Raw genomic sequence first — 24318 nt, forward strand, 5'->3', positions numbered from 1 at the left:
CTTGCCTTCCTCTGGATGGACGGTCTCGCTTCCGCTTCTTCTTCCGGTGGAGGCGGGATTTCCGGTCCCTGGGAGGGGACACGTCCGCTTGCCGGGAAATCAGGCACTGGCTTGAGGATTTTATGGAGTGGAGTGAGATTTCTTTGTAAGTGACAACCCGCCGCCCCCCGCCCTCTTCCCGCGCCCCATTTCCAGTCCTCAGAGGAAAACGCTCCGACGCGTAGCGAGCTGCGGGCTGCGCGCTACATGCCTCAGTCCTGGGCCGGAGATCCGAGAGTGAAAAATGTAGGAGTGAAAGGAAGATAAGCCTTCTCATGCTTTACTCCACTAGCTCGCCGGTATTCACCGGGGATTTGTGGGCCCCCGGACAGGACAGGATGAGTTGAAGGGGGCTGAGTGTGTATGTCCCATGCAATATTGGAGGCATACTTGTATTTTTAAATTACTAGTTGGTAATCAGAGATTCAGATTTAAGTGAGCAGCTTGTATTTTATCCGGCAACCCTAAGTGAAGGTGATAGGAAAGAAGACAGAAAAGCGTCACAAAATTCCTTAACTTGTCAGCCCCTTATGCCTCAGTATCTTTGTGTTTGCTACTTCTGTCAAAGTTGCCATCCGCTGTCCAATCACTTTGGCAAATACCTACTCAACCCTTCAGGCCTCAGTGCAAGTGTTAGCTCCCAACTCCCACTCACTTCCTCATCACGCAGAATGAATGACTTAGATGCCAGTCCCCTCCCCTGTCCGAGGATAGGTGGACTGGGGCGGACGGGATCTAAGCTCCAGAAAATCACTCACGCAGAAGACCCTGCCATGCTACTAAAAGTTCTCCCAGTGCTCCAGAACTCCCTGGTCATTCCTTTGTTACAGCATTTGTCACACTGCTTTGTAATAACTGTTTTTGTTTGTTTTGCTCTCCTAGTTTTCCATCAGGACACTTTGAATTCTTCGATATCAGAGATTATCTTGTTCTTTTCTCTACCTCAACATCTAACACAGTACTAGTAGCCACTCAGTAAAGTTGAATTGATTTTAGAGGTTCCTACTGCCAGAATATTTCTAGAGTGGCATCTTTGGATTGCTCCCAACTCCCAGTTATTTTCCCTTTTAAATATCCTTTATGTATGTCAAGGTCCCCTGCTCCCTCCACCCCACTCCAACCCTACTTCCATGAATTTCTTACCAACGACTGTAACCCATTCGCTCTTCCCTTTCCGTGGTTGCTTAGTGCACTTACATAGTCCGCATTGTAGAATTTGATACTTTATTTTAGATTGTATTCATAGCCCTCACAAGAGATTGTAGGGTTCTTGGGGGTAGAAATTATATCCCATCCTTAATTTTTTTCAATTATGTGTAATTTATTGTAGTCTTAGGCACATGGTAAATGTTTAGTAAATACTGACTAATTGGATTTTATAGAATGAGCCTGCTTCCTATGGGAAGTCTTCTAGACTAGAATAAGAAAAGGAGGTGACTTCATCCAGTCTGAACATGCAGCTCCCAGGACTACCTGCTGCTCATCCATCCTACACTTCACATTTATCCCTTGGAGATGAACTGTGTTGATCTTATATATTCCATATTCATATTGTGATAGCTCTATGTCCTTTTATATGCCTTGGTATAATTACATGCCTTAGATTGATAATTCTAACCATTTTTCTTGCAGTGTATTAGCCATATATATAGTGGCAGCACATCACCACTCATATAATGATGATTATTATTATTACTATTATTTATAATAGCTGGATTTGTTGAGGACTCATTTGCAATGTACCAGGCATTATGCTAAGTACTTTTCATGTAAGGTAGATATTCCCACCTTTACAAATGAAGAAAACCAAGGCTTAAGGAGATTAAGTAATTTTCCTAAGTCACATAGCTAACTAGTGGCAGTGCTAGAACCCAAAACCCAGTGTGTCTGCCCTAGAATATCTTTATCATTATGTGGCTGACTTGCCAATAAAATGTTGGTCACAAGTTCTAATTTTCCTGTGTTTTCTCTTATTGATCTCTCATCTGGATATTCTGGATATTCTCTCTCACTGTGACTCTTTCTACCTCTGATTTATTCTTTTCTTCTGCAAATAATAGATAAGTGAGGCTTAGTTCCCTAAGATAGAAAATATGGGAGGTAGGTGTCTGAGGATTAACTAAGTAAGGGTCCTTGTGGCTGGATTGGTTTCAGTAGTATAGCAGAAAGGTTTCAGTCAATCTGTCCCTACATGGCTGTCCTAGTAGAGAGATGGGAGGCACCAAATTTAGGCAGATAAGGAAACAACTAATAATAAAACAACAACAACAACAACAACAAAAAACTAAGCATGTCACTGAAGTCAAAGGAGTGAGATGTAGATAGTAGTTGTGGGAACGAAGAACAGACTGGAGTGTGTAAAACAAATTGGACAGAGAGGTCCAACTTTAGTTACTATTTCTGGGTGGAAGAGATACATCACAGGGTCCGAGGACCCCATATTGAACTTTTTGCATTGGGTTTAGGGATTGTATCTTCTCACCTCTTTCTGAAAGAGTTACATTTTTTTCAAATGCTCAACTGTTCATTACCTCCTGGACTGTTACTTACAATCCTTCTTAATTCCCCCTTTCACTATCTGCTCCTAGATTTCTATCCTTTTAGAGCCAATGACTAAGGAAAGCACAAACATGGATCGCTCAACTTTAGTTTCCCTAGCAAGAACCTTGTCCTTGTTCACTATGCTGCATATACTCTCATTACCCTTCCATATCCACTATTCATCTTTTTTGCCCTGTTCTGTGTTCCAAGAGAGGCTGTATGGGTAGCGTCACTCAATCTCCCTTGTTCTCTGGCTTCCCATTAGAATAGACCAGTGGGAGGCACTAGCAGATCTTTGGCAGTGTCTGGAATTCCTCACCTAAAGCCATGGCTCCTGTTGAAGCTATAGCTCTCTCCTTTGGATACAAGTCTCATGGTTCCAGTAACTGTCCCTTCAGGTTTAAGGCTGGTAAAGGCGTCCTACTTTGCGAGTGCCTGGGCACATCACCATATCTTGTTGATGTATTAAACTTGCCCATACCTTTGCAAATAATTTCTTCATTAAAACATGTCCACTGGCCCTTTGAGTATACCATCTGTTTCCTGCTAGAACTTTGACTACTTTAATCACTTTCTTTTTCACTAGATTTTGTTCATATGTCTTGCTTTGTCATTTCTTTGGAGTCTATTTCTAATTCTTTCCGTGCCCGGCATCCTGCACCTTAGTTCAGACCTTCAACAACTCAAATAATACATAGCGAACACCTATACTATACTATACTATACTATACTATACTATACTATACTATACTATACTATACTATACCAGGATCTGTGACAATTGCCTTTCCCTCAAGCTTTAAAAATCTCTTAACTGATTTAATGTCTTATGTCTCAATTCTACTACCAGATTGATAATTAATAGTACTTTACTTAGATTCTTTCCTCCATCAAACATCTTCAGTGGTTCCTGACTGCCTAAAGAAAAAAATAATGAACGCTTTAGCCTGATATTCAGTCCCCCTATTTTCTGGCTTTACCTTAGCTTGTCATCCTATCCACCTATAAAGCCTCTGTTTTAGGTTTACTGTTCCCAAAATATGCCTTGTGCTTTCTTATGATACTTTCTTCATGCCGTACTTCCTACAAAGAGACCTGTTTCTCTTTACTTACTTAAATGCTATTTGGTTTTTCAATGTTGAACCCAACCCTCAACTCCTCTATAAACTCTTCCTAGACCTTAACAAGTGAAATAGTCTCTCCCTCCTCAAAACAGTGATGTTTATTGTCTGTTCTCTTTTTTAACAGTAATTATGTCATGCTTGTTATCTAACTCTTTTATAGTTATTTAACAAGATATACAAGCTCCACTGCATACTTTAGGCCATTTCTTTCTCTATTTTCTTTCTTTCACTCCTGCTAATTTATCAAACATCATACATGTCAGGCACTATATGAGGTGCTGGGCTGTTCTCGTGACCAAACACTTGACATGAATCCCATTCACATGACACTTGAAGTCTAGTAAGCTACACAGACATTAGTCAAATAAATTGACAAGTAATATACAAATGCAGCTGTGGTAAGTGCTCTAGCTTTTAAGGAGATTTATTTGATCTCAGATGGGCATAGTGTAAGAGTTAAGAAGGTTGGCCAGGCACAGTGGCTCACGCCTGTAATCCCAGCGCTTTGGGAGGCCAAGGTGGGTGAATCACCTGAGTTCATGGGTTCGAGACCAGCCTTACCAATATGGTGAAACCCTGTCTCTACTAAAATTACAAAAATTAGCCATGCGTGTTGGCATGCGTCTGGAGTCCCAGCTACTCAGGAGGCCAAGGCAGGAGAGTCGCTTGAACCCGAGAGGCGGAGCTTGCACGAAGCTGAGATCATGCCACTGCACTCCAGCTTGGGCGACAGAGCAAGACTCCATCTCAAATAAAAAAAAAAAAAAAGAAAGAAAGAAAATTGGAAGTTGGCAGGCGATTGGGAGAGTTCCACAGAAGGAATAGCAGGTGGAAGGTGCCATGATTGTACATCCCTTGATTCATGCATCATGTCTTATATTTCTTTGTTAGCTGAATGATACCTTCCACATAATAGGGACTCAGCGTTTGCTGATTTTTCTGGAATCTTAATGTATTCTAACCAAACACGTTAGATTGATACCATCCCTTGCCTAGTTCCTGTCCCTGTGAAATGTTTCCCACAGAGATCTCACTCTTTTTGGAACATTCTGCTAATGTTATATCTGGCATTAGTACATGGTACCTGCTATTGCTTTTCATTATGTTTGTTATATGCTACTTGTTTTATTTCTGTTTTCTTACAAGTTTGTAGGTTTCTTCAACCTTTTAGGCCTTTTAGGAACTATACATGTCCTATATCTTATATATCTCATATGTCTTAGGATTCATTCCTAGTATTTCCTAAATGTTGTACTTAAGTATTTATTGATCATGATAAGAGACGCAATTTTCTCCCTCCTCCTCTCTCTCTCCTTCCACTTGTGGGGAACAAGAGTCAGTGACCATAGGGTCTTTTGCCTCTCATCAGAGAAAATTCAGGGCTGGATATTAACCAGACCTTTCTCAGGCTACTGACAGACAAGGGTAGAAGAGAAATCCATTTCTTTGAGATTTGAGGGAAGAAATGCCTGGTGATTAAAGGAATAAGCTTACAAAGAACCTTGAGGATATATAAGGAAAACTGGCAACAAGACTACATGGTAGCATGGAAGGGAAATTGGGCTTGTGATCACTGGCCAAAAGGAACAATGCCCAGGATCCAAAGCAACTTGACTTTTATGGATTAAGCTGAGCCAATTTTCATACTCCTGGGTCTTAATGCTTTTTCAGTATTGTCCCATGAAAACCGAATGTGAAAGGAACTCGCTAAAGCAGGAGAGAAAAATTAAACAGAAGGGGCTTGGCCATGCAGTCAGAAGTTCTTCCAGCACAGCCGAATTCAACCCTCCACACTCATGGGTAGGCCTATGAGTTCAGACCTTGACAGTCTTGGTTTAGATTTCTAAAAGAAGCTAGAGTGACAACCAAAGAGTCATCCATTTTATTTAGTAGCTTATTCTTAACAGACAAAAACAAAACAAATCTTACACACCTTTTTTTCCTAGATAAATTTGACCTGGTTTAGTCTTTAGTGCAATGAACGGAAAAAACATCCCTAAATACTTCTGCATCAGTAGAGTTGGCCATTACTGAGCCTGGAGACCCATGCTATCTTTCCAGCAAAGGTAGTGTGTTACTGTACAAGTGAACTAGGTTAGCTAGCAAGAATAAAGGACCAGGGCAGCAGCCGTGGGGAGGGCACAGTGTCCTGGACTTGTAGCAATAGTATAACTGGCTTCCTTTCTCTGCTCAGACCTTATAGGGAAACTCCTGGATGATTTTATTAGGCTGACAGGGGTTGGGGGAATAATGGGGTGAAGCACATTGCAGAGATTTCGGAAGCTTCTCATGGAACTTCACCATCCCCCTAGAGCAGCTGGTAACCCCACTCCTCATTTTCATTCAGAAGCATCAAAACCAAAGCATCACGCTCCATGCCCAAATGCCAGGATTGGAACTCTTCTGGAATCCATGGCTTTCTCTTTGGGATGCTTGCAGCCACACAAAAGGCTGGGCCTCGACCTTGGGAGATCTTGAGCCCAACAGCTATTAGTCCTGGCGTTTGGATTCCAGGGTTGAGGCTTCCCATTAGTGCCTCCCATACACCAAGGTGTTCAGCTCCTGAGTTTGATTTCAGGGGCTAGAGCAATGGCAGCTCCCACCCCTGTGGAAGACAGGGAAATACAGTGTACTTCATGAAAGGGAAACCAAAGGGTGCTTTACTTTATTTTATTTTATTTTATTTATTTTAAAAAGGCGCTACAGTGGCAGGACGCTGCTGGGGATGGGGGCACACAGTGTAAGTGGTAGATTTTCCAAGATTTCCCCTCCCTATTGTCCTCCGAGTTCCTCTCTTCCTGGTCCTATCAGTAGCATAGGATTCAACAAAAGCCTTCATGAATGCCTCTTTATTTCCGAAAAGGAACTTCTACCCCTCCCTTTCCCATTTCCAGACTTGAAATCCTTCATCATCTGTCTCACTTCCATGTTGAAACCAGGAACACTGATTGTAAGTCTGGAAATCTGGGTGTCCTACCCCATAACCAGGCCAAGATATCTGCCCCCAATGCTAAAGTCTCTGAATATTTCCCTTCTGTACATTCAATATATTTGGGCATATATACATCTATATACATCTTTCTATATATATATTATCTCTGTTTCTTTCTTCTTAGATAAACCTTTCATATGTGTCGTATCCTAATTTCCCAAGCCTCCCCACTTCTTGTTTGCGAGCCTAAGCAAGACTCGAGAGTTTCATTGACTTCACTAGGTCCCTCAGCATCGTTTCTTTCTCATCTTCATACCCCAAGTATCTTCCCCCATCAGTTGTTTTGCCCGTCTTCTGAAATCTCCCCTTTTTACACCTGTGCCTACTACTCTCCTGATATTCCAAGTCCACGGTTGGTATGGGGGCCCATTTCTCACCAGACCTGACTGCTTCTGAAGTTCGGCCTATTGCCTAAAAGAGGATTTCAGGTCAGAGGAGACAGACTATAGTCTAAAGAACCATTTAGAGTTAAGGTTGGGGGTAGTTGTTCCCTGTGGGGGGCTTGTGGGAGAAGATGCCAAATTGCATTAATAGGACAGTGTGATTTAAAGTGCAACTTAAAGCAAAGCCTGGGATAATAATGGAGGACATTCCAAAAGGGTAAGTCAGAAAATGTTTTCTTCTCACTTTTTCATCCAAGAGTCTAGAGGCTTGAGTCTGGGGGCTTAGAATAGACAGCAGGAGAATGGGAAGAAAGCATAGCATGGCAAAATAAACCAGATGGAGGTTAACTTGCCAATGGATAAGAAGGTACAGATACACACACACACACACACACACACACACAGCAGTACATCTTGTCCCTACATACTGAAAGAAATCAGGTAAGTCTAATGTTGAATAAAGTTGAGAACGCAGAAGCTGGCTGTTGGCCTTCTGTTCTCTGTTTCAGATTTTTCACGTTTTTGTGGTTCTTGTTTTTATGCCAACTAGAAGGTAATGGTGGGGTTTAAAGTAGATGGACACTGAAGGGTCTTCGTTTTCAAGATATAGTTAGTTGAGTTAGAGGAGAGATCAATATAGCAAGACCTTGTGCAGTTATAGTTGGTGGTGATCATGGGTCTAGCCTCAAAATTTTGTGTTTCTCTGCAAGGCTGTGTACATAGATACATGTATATATTCTGTAGCTTGTAACAATTGGCTGAGACCACCTTAAATAAACTGCCACTTGATTCATAGTGGGACTATGCAGTAGCACTATGTGGGGCTTCCTTGGTACCAAAGTGAGACCAGAAAGCACTCTAGGGATTTGGGGCTTTGGATAAAGCTCTGGTGCCTGTATGCCCTTCCCTGACCCTTACCACAGACCCCACCAAGGGAACAAGGAATAGGCTGAGTTTGATCTCTTAAAGTCTGCTTTTTAACTTGCCTGAAAATGGCCTCATGGCAGAGGAGAGTAGAGATGACACTGATTTTCTTCATTTTATACCAAGTCTCAGGAATGGCTGAGGGAAGCCATGGTTATTTGACCAGAGGGTATAATTTCCTTTCCTTCCAGCATTGCCTAATGAAATAGCTGGCACTTTTCAGAAGGGCACTAGGAGGTGTAACTGAGAATAGTGGCTGCCAGCCACAGTTCTGCTTCTGCCCAAACCTTAACAAAGCATCACCAATTCTCAGAGGCTCTGTACAGCAGTTTGGAAATCTGAGAATTTACCCATCCCTCATGGTGGGATTGGGTTAACTTTCTGGGGGGTCTGTGCCCTGTGAATCTAGTTTCACCTGAGCATCCGTGTTAAGAGAGGAAGGCCCTTGCATTTTCCCTCCCTTCTCCCAAAGAGTTGGGGTTAAGGAAGAAGGATCCAGGCTGGGCAGGAAAGGAAGAAGAGAAGCCAGGTACAGTGTAATCTGGAATATTATTTTCAGACCTTTCCATGGGGCCTGGGTACTAGACTCTTTTCAAAGGAACATATTGGCTTGTGTCCTTCCATTCACAGGACACAAGGAAACAGATCTTCTCTGGGCTGCCTGGAAGATAGGTTTAAAGGTTTAGATAACAACTTGTGTTAGTCACTCCAAATTGAAGAGTTCAGAATCCAGGATAGATATGGGTGGTTATATGTTTATGTTTCTTGGGCCAAACCGAATTCTCTGAGAACAGAGGGAACTGGGTATCCTGAGAGTGTTCACTTGAGAAACTATAGAGGGAAAATAGTGGTGACCATGGTTCTAGGTTATGGTCAGAAGTCACCAGCAGAAATCAGCTTCACGGTGGCAAACCCTGGCTTCTTTCAACAGAGATTGGTAGAAACCGTAGGACGTATTGATATCAGATTCCTGTATTTCTGAAAGCACAGACCACAAAGTGACCATCAGAGAGAGTCTTGCCTTTGGGAACTTGCTAGATGGAAAGGTAACAGAGGGAGCTCCAGCCTCAAGTCACCAAACTTCATGGTGGTGGCGGGAGGTGGGGGGAGTCTATCCTTCCAACCACATGGTCCTCCTAATGTGAGTATCCAAGCATGGCTGAGGCCTTCTAAGCCACTTCAGCCTAATCCCTCTCTTTTCCCCATCCTGGCTTAAGGGAGGTATGTGTATTGGGGCAGAAGCTGGGGGAGTGGAAAGGGGACAGTGGGAGGTGAACCTGGACTCCAGTTGGCCTAAGCTACCAACAGGCCACTGGGTTAAAGAAGAGGGAGTGGAGGATGGGTGCTTCGGGGGATCTCCAGTAAACCCGGGTAGTATTCCTTACCAGGGCATTGGAAGAGAGGAAAAGAGACCAGAGGAATGGGGGAGTGGGAACAGGTCATCAGACATTGCTGATGCGCACACTAAGGGCACTGCCCTCCTTCTCAGCTTGCTCCCTTAATGACTCCTCCAACTTGAGCTTTTCAGGGTCTCCATAGCGTACAGTGCTGTCACGGAGGCCACTAGGAGAGGCCACTTTCACAACTTGGTCAAAAAGGCTGAAGTCAGCTATGTATTTACCACTGGCTGACAGTGAGATGGCAGGTGTGAACTCGTAGCCCCAAAGGATCTCCTCTGGCAGGTAGGAAGTGCGCACCTGACAGGTGGCACTGGTGGACTCCACTGTCCCACTTAGGATCAGCACCAGCTCAAAGTCACCCTCACCACTGCGAAGAGGGAGATCTTTCAAGGGACTGGTCTCATCTACCACATGATAGAAGGTAAGGGGTAGAATAAGGAAGGGGCTGTCAGAAGCCGTGTCTACTTGGAAAGTCACATTGACCTGGTTGAGCCGGATGTTCTCCCCCTCCTTGGTTTGGTGGGTCTGAAGCAGTTTTCCTGTCACCTGGCAGCCAATGAGGAGGCTCTTGCGCATGTTGGCAACTCGGATCATGAGGCAGGGCTTCCCATTGTGGGAGGCCACAACTGCATGCTGGCTGAAACGAATGGTCTCAGCCCGCTTCTTGGGCCGAGCAATCTTTGCCAGGAAGGTACCTGTGATGAAGATTTCCAGGATGGTGGTGAGCACCAGCTGGGCAATAAGAAGCACAATGGCCAGTGGACATTCCTCACTGATGTAGCGGAAGCCATAGCCAATGGTGGTTTGGGATTCAAGGGAGAAGAGGAAGGCTCCAGTGAGTGTGTGCACCTGTACCACACAGGGGGTGTGGTTGGCCGGGGGGTCCAGCTCCAGCAGGTCCCCATGTGCCACAGCTACCAGATACCACACCACGCCAAAGAGGAACCATGTGCCTGCAAAGGTCGCAGAGAAGAGCAGAAGCTTGTAGCGCCACTGCATGTCAATGAAGGTTGTCCACAGGTCCTTGAGGTAGAGGAAGCGCTTGTCGGCAATGTGCTCCATTCTCACATTGCTGCGACCATCTTTTGTCAGGACTCTCCGCCGTCGTATCCCTGGGCCCATTAGGGGCCGGCTTTCTGTCTGAGTGGTCTGACTGTAATACACCTTGGCAACTGACGTCATCTGGAGGGAGCAAGACAGCATAATGGAGGTTATCGTAGAAATCCAGCTGACTCCTAACCCTCACCCCATGGGAGGGAGGAATTAACATTCATTTGGGTGTCGCTTATGTGTTCTTGTCTTACCAAATATTTATTGAGCACTTGCTATGTGCCAGGCACTGTGCAGAGGCTGAGGCGGGTGGATCGCCTGAGGTCAGGAGTTCGAGACCAGCCTGGCCAACATGGCGAAACCCTGTCTCTACTAAAAATGTAAAAATTAGCTGGGTATGGCGGCATGTGCCTGTAGTCCCAGCTACTCAGGAGGCTGAGGCAGGAGAATCACTTGAACCTGGGAGACAGAGGTTGCAGTGAGCCAACATCGTGCCACTGCACTCCAGCCTGGGTGACAGAGCGAGACTCCATCTCAAAAAAAAAAATAAAATAAATAAAATAAAATAAAATGACATCATTCTGCTCTCCAAGAACTCACAGCCTAGTGAGAAAGATGCCTATTTAGTAAGCAAATAATTGCAACACAGTCTGATATTTGTAATTCTTAGAGGAAGAGAGGCAGACAAGAAAGAGTAGTAGCTTCACAGTTCCTTGAAGGTGAGGGTGAGACTAATGAGAGCCTTCACCACAAAACTAGTCCTCCGAAGATCTCTAATTTTGAAATAGGATCCCTCCCCACCCTCATGAATGGCTATGAAGCGAGACAAGCTATCCTGTTGAAATCCTTCCAGGCCAATCCCCCTTAACACACACACACACACACAACCTTAATTTCTTCATTATCTGCTCTACCCCCAAGCCAGTACACACTGGTGATACTAAGATACTCATCTGGTTCAGAGAATAGCAGAAACTACCCATTCTTTCACCCTTCAAGATGCTCTCTAAGCACCCAGACCATTTCATTTTTTATCATCATCATCATCATCATCATCTGTTTGCATCATCTGGGGAAATTTGGTCTGAGTTACAGTCTAGGGCAGTGTTAGGAAGAGTACAGATGGGACTTGAACAAAAAGAAATAAGCAGTGGTGGAGGAGAAACAACATGTTGAAACTTCCTGGCAGCACTGGGACATTTTCTGAAGGACTGGCAGAAATGCCAGATTGTGGGTGGCAAAATTGTTTTGACGGAATGAAGTAGAAGAGCTAGGGGTGTATATTAACTAGCAGCTATGTCTGCACAGGCTCAAATTCAGGATTGCTATTTGTTCTGATAGCAGAAAGTGGGGCAAGCCACTGAAATAGGAGACAATCCACTTAATACAAGGTGTCTGGCACCCTCGCCCGAGCAGTAACTTGTACTTTTCCAGCACAGAAATAATTTTAGTCACTTGAGCCCTTGGACCCTGGATCTGATAGCCAGATCTTCTGCGGAGCAGGGTGATCTCTGGGGAGTTTGGCCCTCCTTGGAGAGGCTCATTACATTCTCCATTCGAAAAAGTCTGAACCATTGCATTTTATGATTCTTCACACTGCCCACCCCGCCCCCCACCTCTATTTTCCCCATGGCCTTGCCCCTGGAAAACTTCGAATTATTTGGGCCTGACTAGTTGCCCAACCAGGTAGGCACTGAATTGGAGATCACCAATGGATGAGAACCCTGAGAATGTTCAGAGGCAAAAAGGATGCCCAATTTACCGGCCCACAGGCCATTTGGAACTTCTGTTCATGCAAGACTATTCAGCCAGACCTGGATGTCATTCACTCCCCTATTTCCTTGGCTGCTTTGAAACAAAAAGGAAGCTTTGCAACTCTGAAGTTTGAAGAATTTGTATTTCAAGCCCAAACAAAGCCCTATTTAGTACTCAGTAGTAGTAATAATAACATAACAACCATACTGCCTGTATCTATATACCATTTTAGAATTCACACATTAGAATACCTTCTCATTTGATCCTCAAACTCTTGAAAAAAAAGATGTAAACTCCTATAAGAGATTTTGAGGAATATTAGAGAACAGAAGAAGTGCTGTAAAATTGGAGATGAATGAACATAGTTTTAATTTTCAAAAAGAAAAATGAAGTACCTTTCACAAACTACAAACAGGTAAGATATTGATCCTAGGCAAGATTCTAGAATGGAATATTAAGATTATGAGTACTTAGGCAGGATGGAGGAAAGGAAGTTATCAATAGGACCCAGTGTGGATTTACTAAGAACAAGTCACATCAAAATAGTCTAATTTTGGCTGAGTGTGGTGGCTCATACCTGTATCCCAGCACTTTGGGAGGCTGAGGCAGGAGGATCGCTTGAGGTCAGAAGTTCAAAACCATCCTGGGAAACAGCAAGACCCCATATCAGCAAAAATTTTTAAAAATTAGCTGGGTATGGTAGCACACACCTGTACTCCCAGCTACTTGGAGGCTGAGGCAGGAGGATCGCTTGAGCTCAGGAGTTGGAGGCTGCAGAGAGCTATAATCATGCCACTGCACTGCAGCCTGGGCAACAGAATGAGACCCTGTCTCAAAAATAACAATAACCTAATTTTCTTTTATGATAAGGCTACTAAATTGACAAATCGAAGAAGTGCAACAGAGAACGTGTACCTAAACTTAAGGAGATTTTTGACAAGATCTCTCATTATAACCTGGGGATAAGACTAAGAAAAATGAAGAGAATGCTAATCTAATTTGGTGACTTTAAAAATCAGTGGTACTGGTGAGTGGACCACGATAGCCTGGAATTCATTTTCTATTGATACACCAGAGAGCTTCATCTTTGGCCTTGCCCTATTCAATTTTCTTAACATGAACTTCATTCAAAACTATAGAATGCTATGGCCATCAATTATGTGCCTGACAGAAAGCTGGGACAGATAGCAAATGCAAGAGCTGGGGCAGAATTAGGATCCAAAAGGAGTCAAATAAGTAGGCCAAGTCTAACAAAAATGTTAAGTGCTGGATTATGTACTTGGGTCCAAAAATTACCTGAGCAAGTTCTGGATTGAGAAGATGTGATTTAGCAAAGCAGTACAATATAAAAAAATTAAACATATTAGCAGAAAATAATCCAATATAAGTTATCCATGTATTTTGATTGCCAAAAAAGCAAACTAATCTTAAGCTACTTCAGTTGAACTGAAGTCTCTAGAACAAAAAAAGTAGTTGATTCTACTCTGCTCTGTTCATCCCACACCTGCAGTATCCAGCATCAAGGAATACTCAGGATATGAGAGGATTCAGAACCAGATCACATGAGAAATGATTGAAGGAAATAGGGAAGTTCATTCAGGAGAAGAGACAATCAGAAGGATATAATGGATGTGTGCGAATATTTGGTTGAAGGGCTGTCATGTGATCGAAGGCTTGGACTTGTCCTTTGAGCTCCAAGAGGAACAATCAGTGAGTTCATACTGCAGGGATAAAGATTGCAAATTGATATTATAAAGAGCATTGTAACAATCAGGAAGACACTTTGGACAAGCACTTTGCAGATATCCTATGGTAGAGATAAAAGCTTTGGATGGAAGATTGAAAGACTGTCTTGAAGATTCTGTCTATACCCATGGTGGGTCAGGATGCCTGCCTTCTCCGCCCCACTTCTACCCCTGCACTTTCTATGGTGACATTGAGGGATCCTTAACTGAAGTCCTAGCTTTGTTTATGTTGAGGGGAGATTCTACGTATCTTGGAGAATGGAAGCTCTTAGGGCCCAAGAAAAGCCTTGCTTATCATTCCCAAAATATTAGTCTATAATTCCTTCTCACTTTAAAGTTTATAAAATACATAGTTTGATCCTCACACCATGAGGTAGGCAGGAAAGACACCATAGAAACTAAGGCTCAGAGATCTTTGCCCCAAGTAGATTGGTGGTAAAGTTGGAACAAGAATCCAGGTCTCCCAGCTCCTGGTCCAGAACTTTTTAATTGTAGCAACTGCTTTTGTGTGCCCCAGGTTCATTCTCTTGGACCTCATGCTCCCAGCAGGTGCCACTATGGTACCCTGTATATAAGACCACACATCCCAGGGTTAAGGCTCTAGACTCATGGGCACTGGAGATTTCGGCCACTGCTAGCCTCTTTGTTGCCTCTGGCTGTTGTGATTGCCACCTCCAGCTGTTGTGCCTATGGTTGCCGTCCTTTATATCTGCCACCTCCAGCTGTTATCTGCTGCTCCCAGCTGTTGTGCCACCTCCCACAGCCAGGCAGCTTTGTTCTCTGCGGTGGCCACAGTCAGAAGCGGATAAACAATCAGCTACACTCCACCCCCAAGCTGGCCAGGCCCCTGGGGAAGGAAGCGAGCCAAAGCTCCGGAAATCATCTGTTGCGCACCCCACCACCCCGGGGCACCCCCGCAAAATAAAACATACTCTTTCCTCTAGAGGGTGCTATTTCCCCAAAACAGTCCCCAGCCAACCAAATACCAGAGACAGAATTCTGAAGACCAGCCTATGAGTGGCAAAAGAGACAGAAACAGAGATATTCACCTTCTTTCTCCTCGAAGAACTTAACTAGTGATCCTTTCCCTAAAAGAAAGGCCAGTCATAGCTACAGTGATGATCAGCAGGTTCCCTCAGCAAGTACCACTCCCACTTACTGCTACCCCTGGAAGTTCTTCCTGGAGCTGTCTTTTTTGCCTGAGCACTCATTTATTTTACTTGAGAGTCATTTATTCTACTTGAGAGTCATTTATTCTCCAGGATAATACATGGATTTATCAGGGCCTTTCTTGACTAAGGACACTGTTGTTCTTGTGACCTTTAATAACTTGATCTGTTGCTCCTCTTTGCTTTTTGCTACTTTGCTCCTGGGTTTCTCTTCCTCAAATACACTTCTGACTAGAAAGGATGCTTCAGCCCCCTCCCAGGGGCAGCAGGTACAGGGGAAAGAGAAAAGCTGTGCCCGCAGGGTAAGTGCTTTATCTGTTTTCTCTGTAGCCTCTCAGCACACCATTCATGATTTGGTCTCTGCCTACTTCTGACTTTACCCTTGACAATCTTTCACAGGCCCCCTGAACTCCAGCGAAGAGCCTCACTACCTAATCCTTTCTACCTTTGGACCTGCTTCTGCACTGCCCTGCTCCGTGCCTACCTAATGATCTTATCTTTCAGAACTCGACTCAAGTGTTAGTTACTCCCTTTGACACCTTCCCTGACTCTCAAAAAAACAATTCATCTTCTCTGTCCCTCCTGTCCCTGCCCAGAATGGGTTTACTTTACTATGCTTGCTCTTGTACATATTCTCTTCCCCCCCCCCGGCCCCCGCCCCCGCCCCAGATGGGATCTCACTCTGTCACCCAGGCTGAAATGCAGGAGTGCAGTGGTACAATCTCAGCTCGCTGCAACCTCTGCCTCCTGGACTCAAGCAGTCCTCCCACCTCATCCTCCTCAGTAGCTGGGACTATAGGCATGTGCCACCATGCCCAGCTAATTTTTGTACTTTTAGTAGAGACGGGGTTTCGCCATGTTGCCCAGGCTGGTCTCAAACTCCCGGACTTAAGTGATCTGCCCACTTTGGCCTCCCAAAGTGCTGTGATTACAAGTGTGAGCCACTGCGCTTGGCCCTCTTGTACATATTCCTATTTTGAAGCATTATAGTGCTTTGAGATGGTTTGTTTATCATTGTTTACCATCTTTGTGCTCCTAATTTAAGACCACTGACTCTGCCTTTCACCTGTTTCCCCAGTGCCTAGTACAGTTTGTTAAGAAAGAGTAAGGGAATGACTGAAAGCCTGATCTGGATGGGCCAAGGCCCCCCTGAGGGCTGCAGTTTTTATCTGCCTCACAGGAGACACCTAGTTCACACAGACCTTCAGGAGGAGCCACTTCAGAGTGTGAGGGGACCCAGGTTTACACAGGCTTTGCTAATGCTGCAGATGCCTACAACCCTGTTTTCAGAAGGTAAGAAAATAAAAGCCCAAGATATCAGTCCCTGCTCTCTTCTGGGTCAACTGTTCCATTTGCAGGGGGTTGGGGAGAGAATGAGCTTTGTAAATTGCTACAGAGCATTGGAGTTGATTATGCTAAATTAGGTGACTAGAAAAGATGCTTCAACCCCCTCCCAGGGACAGCAGGTGCAGGGGGAGGGGAAAAGCTGCACCCACAGGGAAAGTGCTTTGTCTGTTTTCTCTGTTGCAGGAGCAAGTTGACTGAAAGGAGCTTTGGGATATGAATACTAAATGCATTCACTTCCAATTGTAAACAAATCCTTTCTTCTCCTACTTGCTGCTCTATTTTGGTTCCTAAAATAGTTAAAGGGACCATCATCCTACCCATTACCCACACTCAAAGCCAGGATCATCTCAAACTCTCTTCTTGCCTCAACTCAACATTTATCTAAAGCCATGTGCTGTGGATTTATTATTTGTGCCTCCTCCCCTTCATTCCACTGTCTTGTTTCAGGTCCTAATGCCTTGTGGCTGAATCACTGCATTAGCCTCCTACTCATCTCGTGTCTCTGTTCTTTCTCTCCTCAAATCCATCCTACATTGCTCCTGGGTTTCTCTTCCTCAAATATACCTCTGATCAGGAATCAATGAACATTTATCCAGTACTTTAGAAAGCACTTTCACATTTTATTCTCATGGCATTCCTACGAGATATTAAGATTATAATCTTTGTTTTATGAATGAGGAAACTGAGGCTCAGAGAGATGGTGTGACTCAGTAAACTGTGGAATTAGATTCATGCTCAGGTCCCGTCTCCCAAATCCGTCCACTTTTCATTTTACTATAATTGTCTTAGTTCTTTCTCTAGCTCAAAACATTTTAATGTCTCCCCATTAACTATCAAAGACAGGCCAAACCCAGGCTGGCATATAAGGCCTTCCACAGTCTGCTTCTGAACCTGCTTTCCAGCCTTATCTCCGACCACTTTTCTGCTATGGCACACTGCATATTGCAAGCAAACCAACCACTCCCTGCTCCCTGTTGTGCACACCCATGCTTTCCTGCCTTCCATGATCCTGCACTTCTCTCTTCCTGGGCTCCCCTTCCTCCTTGTCTTTACCTATCCAAGTCTTATCTTTCAAAGTCCAGTTCAAAAAACCCCGCTTCCATGGAGCCTTCTCTGATTCCTACAACCTTAAGTAATGCCTCCCTTTTCTGAGTTTCCATATATGTATATCTATATCCAACTGTACCTGTAATGGCACCTCTCTTAGTACATGGTGTATCATTTGTATTCTACTACAAATAAGGTCATTGAAAGAAGGATCCAGCAATATATATATATATATATATATACACACACACACATATATATATATAAGTTATCCTAAAGATTAGCACAGTGTATGACACATAGTAAGTGCTCAAGAAGTACTTTATGATTGACTTAAAAATAGGAGGGGACTCCTAACCCACTCCAGCCATAGGGGCCAGTCTAACTGACTCAATCATCACAGGGCCAAGGAGATGTGGAAGTTCTTGTCCTAGGTAGAATGGATGGAACTTCACTCTGGTCCAGCACTTCTCACTCTGGGGCCTTCTCATTCCCCCTTCTTGTTTGTATCTTCTCTTGATTTTTTAATGATGTTTTCTTTTTTCCTTGTACACATGGAAACCCCAGATAACTGATTATCAACACTAATAGGTATGCAAACAAACCAAATGTTTTCGTCTGTATTAATGTTGCCCACCACATTCAGTTTGAGTTGTGTTTTTGTTCATTTATACAATAAACGCTTTGTTATTGTTATTGAAACTGGATCTCACTCTGTCACCCAGGCTGGAGTGCAGTGGTGTGATCATGGCTCACTGCAGCCTCGACCTCCTAGGCTCAAGTGATTCTACTGCCTCATCCTCCTGAGTACCTGGGACTACAGGTGCACACCACCACGCCCAGCTATTTTTTTTTTTTTTTTTTTTTTTTTAGAGATGAGATCCCACTATGTTGCCCAGGCCTGTCTCAAACTCCTGGGCTCAAGCCATCCTCCCACCTCAGCCTCCCTAAATGCAGAGATTACAAGCATGAGTCATCATGCCCAGCCTCAGTAAACATTTTTTTTCCAGCAACTACTGGGTGCCAAATTCTAAACAAGACAATGGAATTATGGAGATGGATCAGATGTAGATTCTTTCCGTGAAGACCTTGCAATCTAATAAAGGAGACAACTGTAAAACAGGCAGGAAGTGATAAGTGCCATGGAAAAGGCATCAGTGAAGTACAGGAAGAGCTTGTGAAGGGAAAACTGACATCTAGTGCAAGGGAACGGGGTTGGGAAAGATGAGGAAATCCAGGGCCACCCAGGAAATAAGGAAATAAGGATCCATTCATTTTGGTTGAAGCATTGGGAGCACTTGAAAGATCTTAATAGGACACACTGGGAAAACAGTGATGTGCTGTGACCCCTCAACACCCTTCTGCTTTGTGGCCAGCCCCTGTGGATTCCTTCATGGCCAGCTGCAGGGCCAGGGTCAGGCCCTGCAGCTCCTGCAAGGGTCAGGTACAGAGCCTTGGCTTCCTCCATGGTGCTCTAGCCTGCTGGTCTGGTCTTTTTTTTCTTTTCTTTTCTTTTTTTATGGAGTCTCACTCTGTCTCCAGGCTGGAGTGCAGTGATGCAATCTCAGCTCACTGCAACCTCCACCACCCAGGTTCAAGCGATTCTTCTGCCTCAGCCTCCCGAGTAGCTGGAATTACAGGCATGAGCCACCATGCGCAGCTGGCCAGCTGGCCACCATGTTGGCCACGATGGTCTCGATTTCTTTACGTCATGATCCACCTGCCTCAGCCTCCCAGAGTGCTGGGATTACAGGCATGAGCTACGGTGCCTGGCCTAGCCTGCTGGTCATTCTTTCTTAGAGCCACTAGATAATTTCTGTTTTTTGACTGTGGAGTATTTCCTCTTGCAAATATTTGGTTCAGGGAAATGGAAGGAGAGATGGAGGGGAACTATCATATATTGAATGCCTACTCTAGACCAGCACTTCATATTTCATCTTTGCAACTCTGTAAAACAAATCTTATTATCTTCGTAATTACTGCTGAGGAAATTGAGGTTCAGAGAGCCCAGGTGACACAACTTATCGGTAGCAGAGCTGAAATTTATGCCTCTTTCTGGCTGGATTCCAAAGTCCTTTCCACCATAACTTCAAATTAATACTATGGTTTATTTGTCTTCACTGAGCAAACTCAACACTCAACAAGCAGAGATGACACCTTAAGCATAGTGGAGGTTAGCAGGAGCTAGACAGGTATGAAAAATTCACCAGCAGTGATGCCCAGGATGTATCCAAAGGTTGGAGGCAATGCCCTTCCTTCATGGCTGCTTGATCCCATTGTTTCTCTCCTAGTTTTGCATGACTTGTCTTTATTCTCCCCACTTCCTTCGTGTGGACTCTCCCCCCAACGGTCTTCTCATCTCTATCAATGGTGCTTCTCTGCTTGTCCTCTCTTTTCATCCTGGCTGTCACTAAAATGTCTCCCCGACCCCGTCCTCCTTCTCACCTCCCTCTTTGCCTTTGTATTGCCTACACATCTCTCTGGCTGTCCCTTTTTTTCTTATGGTTTCTCCAGCCTCCTGTATCTCATCCGGGGAATAGTATGCTATCCATCTAATCATAACTCTTGCCTTCAAATCCTTTACCACACTTTATCCTTCTATTCTTCTTCTGTATCCCATAGCCTATGTGTCCATATTAATAGAGACATTCTAAGCCCCAAAGCCTCCTATTCTTCTCCCTACTTCTTCCCTGTAGAAAAGAGCCTTTTGATTGAAGGATCTGGAAATGTGATCAGAAAGGGAGGCAGATTCCTGGAAGATAAGAACAGTACCTATCATAGCTATTAACTAATCCAATTATCTTAGGTTTGAAGGTCTTTCTGAACCAATCACTGTTTGGTAAAGACAAATGAATAGGTAGATAGAAATAGGGACTCAGCTTGCTCTCTGTCCTACTATCTGTCCATCATGCTCAAGAACCCCAGATCCAGCTCTGTTCTTCTTCCAACCTTGAGGGCTTACATAATCCTTGCAGTACTTTTCTTCCTTCCCTTCCTGTCCTGTCCTTCTCCTTCCTCTTCCATGTTGGGAGAGCCCTGTATGCAGTAGAGGGGTTTTGAACACTATGTCTCAGCACCTGAGATTAAGCTGGTCTCCACACCCATACTTACCTTAGACAGTTGAACTAGGTATCTGTCCATGCCCAGCATTCTGAAGATAGAGTGAGATAATTAGGCTCAAGGATGTGTAAAAGCTGCTCAGAACTAAGAGACAGCACTGCTTGGTGGAACATGCACTGGACTGGGAAGTAAGAGACTTGGGTGCCGATCTCAACTCTGCCATTGACTAGCTGTGACCTCAGTCAAGCCTCTCAGCCTCTTAGGTCTGTATTTCCTTCATTGTGGAATAGGGGTTGGTATTAGTTCCACACTTCTCAAACTAGGGCATGCACTAGTGTGTCAGGAGGCACTCAAAGCCACAGGACTAAATTTAGTATATTTCCTGAAGTTAGCAATTTTGCTCGGATTTTGAGGGAAAATGTTATTTTAATATTATGCCAACAATGTACAATGAAGTAGAATAAACATTTGAATGGCTTCAGACAAAAAGAGATTTCAAGGATGTCCAGTGTGTGGCCATTTACGGCTCATCCCTGTAGATTCTAGGGCACAAATTCCCTCTCCTCTGCCTTTCAGGACACATTGCGAGGTCAGTCTCGGAGGTGCTACGTTAGAGGATGATTAGGGTCACTTCCTGCTGTAAATCTCTGTGTCCAGCCCCAGTTACCCCCACAGCAGTCTGGTCCCACTCCTCCCCCCGGCCTCAGTGGAGAGAGCAAGCAGCTACTCAGCCTCGTCTCACCAACCATATTATCTCTTTTTTGGATACCAGTTCCAACTTGAATAGCCACCTTAGAGTCCTCCAGAAGGAGATCAGTTGCATTGGGATGAAAAAGAAGCACTTCTGGGCTTCCAAGTGTTCTTAATGAGGGTTGGGGAAGAGAAAAGGAAGGAGAGGGGTAAGAGAGGAAGGGCAGGAAGAAAAGCACTGCAGGGTTATGTAAGCACTCAAGATTGGAAGAAGAATGGAGCTGGATTTGGGTTTCTTTTCAAACTTGATGTCTTTATTCATTAATCTGCCTCCTCCTGTCTTGCCCCAAGGAAAATAAACAAATAGAAATGGAGCCAGATGCACACAAATCTTGAGGTGGGGAAAAAGAGGGCAGTGTGTGTGTGTGTGTCCCGGGGCATGACTCTCCAGCTGAATCACTGTTGCCTCTGTCTCCCACTCCCTGGTCTCCTTCCCCCTTTCCCTCCCATCCTCGAGCCCCAGCCTGACACCGAGGCCCTGGCCCATGGAAGAATAGGCTTTTCTTCTCTTGTGTCAACGTTTGGAAAGTTCTCATAGTCTGATCAAAAGAAAGGATAAAAGCCTTCAAAGCATTTCCTGGGAGTCTATAACCTCTGCATGGCCCTTCTGACCTGCCTGTGTGTTTTCCAGTCAAGAGAGGGAGGGACAAAAGATGGGGCCACATCAGATGTTCTCTGTCCAGACACCACCCCTGCCTGTCAATGTGAGCTGACTAGGACCACTGCCCCTTCCTCCACTTCAATCCCCAAGCAGTGCCTTCTGTCCCCTGCAAGAAAGGAACAGTGTTCTATAGAGAACTGCCCACAGGGTGGCATCTTGGGGACCCCCTGTTTCCCTGGCTGGAGAGGGAGGAGGACTTCCTGGTTCCTGTGGCAAGTGGGTGCTGCCTCTTTGATGCACCTGCCCTCTCAACCTTTCATACTACCCCTATTGCACGCCCTCCTGAGTCATCACCCCATCCTGGTATCTGCTGCTAGTCATTGTCTGGGCCAGCAAGGCTCAACAGGAGCTGGTCCTTTGTGAGGAGCTTGGCACTACGTAGGGTTCAACTGAGGACAGAGGCTATACCACTGTCTCCTCAGCCCCAGCTCCAGCAATCCCGGTTGCCTCCCAGCCTGGCCCCATCTGGGTCCTCACCTCAGAAGAACATCTACTGGGAGACGTTAACCCATCCCTCCTAATCTTGACTGAACAGCCAGAAGAATTAGTATCAGTGCTAAGAGTCAGCTGGAAGCAATGGCATCTATAGAAATAACTCTTGTTGCTATTGTTATTCCTATTGTTACCGCTAAGACATGAGATGCTGAAAAGGTTCCCAAGGACACTAGAGAAAATCTCAAGAGGGTCCAAGCTAGGTTAGGGAGAGTCAGGGTGATAAACAAGAAGTCTGTTCAGGACCCTCCTTCCTGTGTCAGCTCTGCCTGGATCTCCAATCAGTCATCACCTGGCCTAGGCCCCGAGATTCTCCATAGGAAGAATCCATCCCCAACTTATCTCCAAAGACACTGGTTGAGGGGATCAACCTAGTTTAGGTACCAGAAGTATTTTTTCAGGCAGAGCCCCTCATGAGAGTGTACCCCCACCCCTAGTCTCTGCAGAGGGGGCTGGCCAGGTTGCAGATGGGGAGGGTGGAAGTGGTGGAGGTGAAAGGGAACTCCTGCAAATTTCAAGCTTCACCAGTGATTTACCTCTCTCCATCCCATGCAGAAGACTGACCTCCCTAACCATGGGGCTCCCCAGTCCCTTGGGGCAGCCCTTGCCTGCGCAGTTGCCTGTCTCATAACCTCACAGCCCCTACCCGAACTCCAGCTCACTTCTTTTACTATTAGGTTGAATTCTATGAAATCGTCCATTTAATACATGGGTTCCCTATTGGCAATATCAAAGGGTTCAATCTAACAATACCTAATAACGGTAAAAATAACAGTAACAATCACCTCTGTAATATGGGGTTTTGAAGTCTACAAAACACTTGTATAAATTCAGAATTATGCCATTTGCCCCACACAGCCAATCTGGGGGGGTGGGGGGCAGTTAAAGCAACAGGAAGCAGGAAGCTCTCTCCAATGTCATAGCTGACCTTCCTATCATTAAATCCGAGGGGATCTTCTCAGCCCTTGACCCCAGCAGTCTCTGCTGCACTTGAGACTGATGACTGACCGGTCTGTTCTTAACACTCTCTTTTGGCTTTTATTGAGATGTGGTGGGTATCCACTGATTTTATCCACCTTGATTAGCCATTAAGTAGCTCTGCCATTTCTAGGCTTTGTGATTTGGGGCAAATCACTTAAATGCATGAGTTTCTATTTCCCTTATCTGCAAAGGGGGCATAATAATACAGAGTTAACGGGAGAGTTCCATGTGATCATATGTGTGAGAATGCTGCATGGGTTGTGAACACTACACGTGTGCACAGTCTCACTGTTACTCTCGGACACCATGTTCTCGGGGTTCTCTCTCTACCTTTCTGTTTACTTTGGATCATCTCTCTTGCTGTAATCTCTCCTCTGCACCTTAAGTGTTGGTGTTTCTCAGGAATCCATCCACTCTTGGCTCTCATCCCTGACCACTGTACTCCATCTTCCTCAACTGTTTCCCCCACTCCGTGGATTCCACGTCACCTCCGCCCTGGGTGTCCAAGTACTTACAGGCTCCCCCTACCTGGAGCATTCCAATTTTAACATGTTCAGATTCAGCGTCCTGTCTCCTCAAAAGAGTCTCTTTTGTGTTTTCCTTCTTGTTCACAGAATTACCCTCCACTAGGTGCCCAACCCTTGGAATTACCCCTGCTTTCTCTCTTCCGCCTCATCTGATTGGTGACTAGGTCCATCATTTCTGCCTTCACGACTCCTCTTCATGTCAATTGAGGCTGCTCTAGTTCATTCACTTGAAGTGTTGCAGTGGTCTCCTGGTCCTCCTGCACCCAGGCTCACTGTGCTCACCTCGGTCCTCAGCTGCCTCAGTGCACACATTCTGACTCCATCACTTGGC

The 24318-nt window shown here is 44.8% G+C and overlaps 2 protein-coding genes across 3 annotated transcripts in view; one reads left to right on the forward strand and one right to left on the reverse strand.

Annotated features, from left to right (window-relative positions):
• The first annotated feature begins 22 nt into the window (after positions 1–22).
• KCNJ9 (potassium inwardly rectifying channel subfamily J member 9) overlaps positions 23–24318 on the forward strand; it is a 61797-nt gene continuing 37501 nt past the window's right edge. For both annotated transcript variants that reach the window (XM_063624991.1, XM_063624990.1), the window contains exon 1: positions 23–145. The gene's annotated coding sequence lies outside the window, so the exon portion shown is untranslated. The remainder of the gene's footprint in view (positions 146–24318) is intronic.
• KCNJ10 (potassium inwardly rectifying channel subfamily J member 10) overlaps positions 8958–24318 on the reverse strand; it is a 29618-nt gene continuing 14257 nt past the window's right edge. The window contains exon 2 of the mRNA XM_063624998.1: positions 8958–10585. Within this exon, the coding sequence (XP_063481068.1) occupies positions 9446–10585 (1140 nt within the window). The 3' untranslated portion in view covers positions 8958–9445. The remainder of the gene's footprint in view (positions 10586–24318) is intronic.

Source organism: Symphalangus syndactylus, chromosome 12 (genome assembly GCF_028878055.3).
Source record: "Symphalangus syndactylus isolate Jambi chromosome 12, NHGRI_mSymSyn1-v2.1_pri, whole genome shotgun sequence".
NCBI lineage: Eukaryota > Metazoa > Chordata > Mammalia > Primates > Hylobatidae > Symphalangus > Symphalangus syndactylus.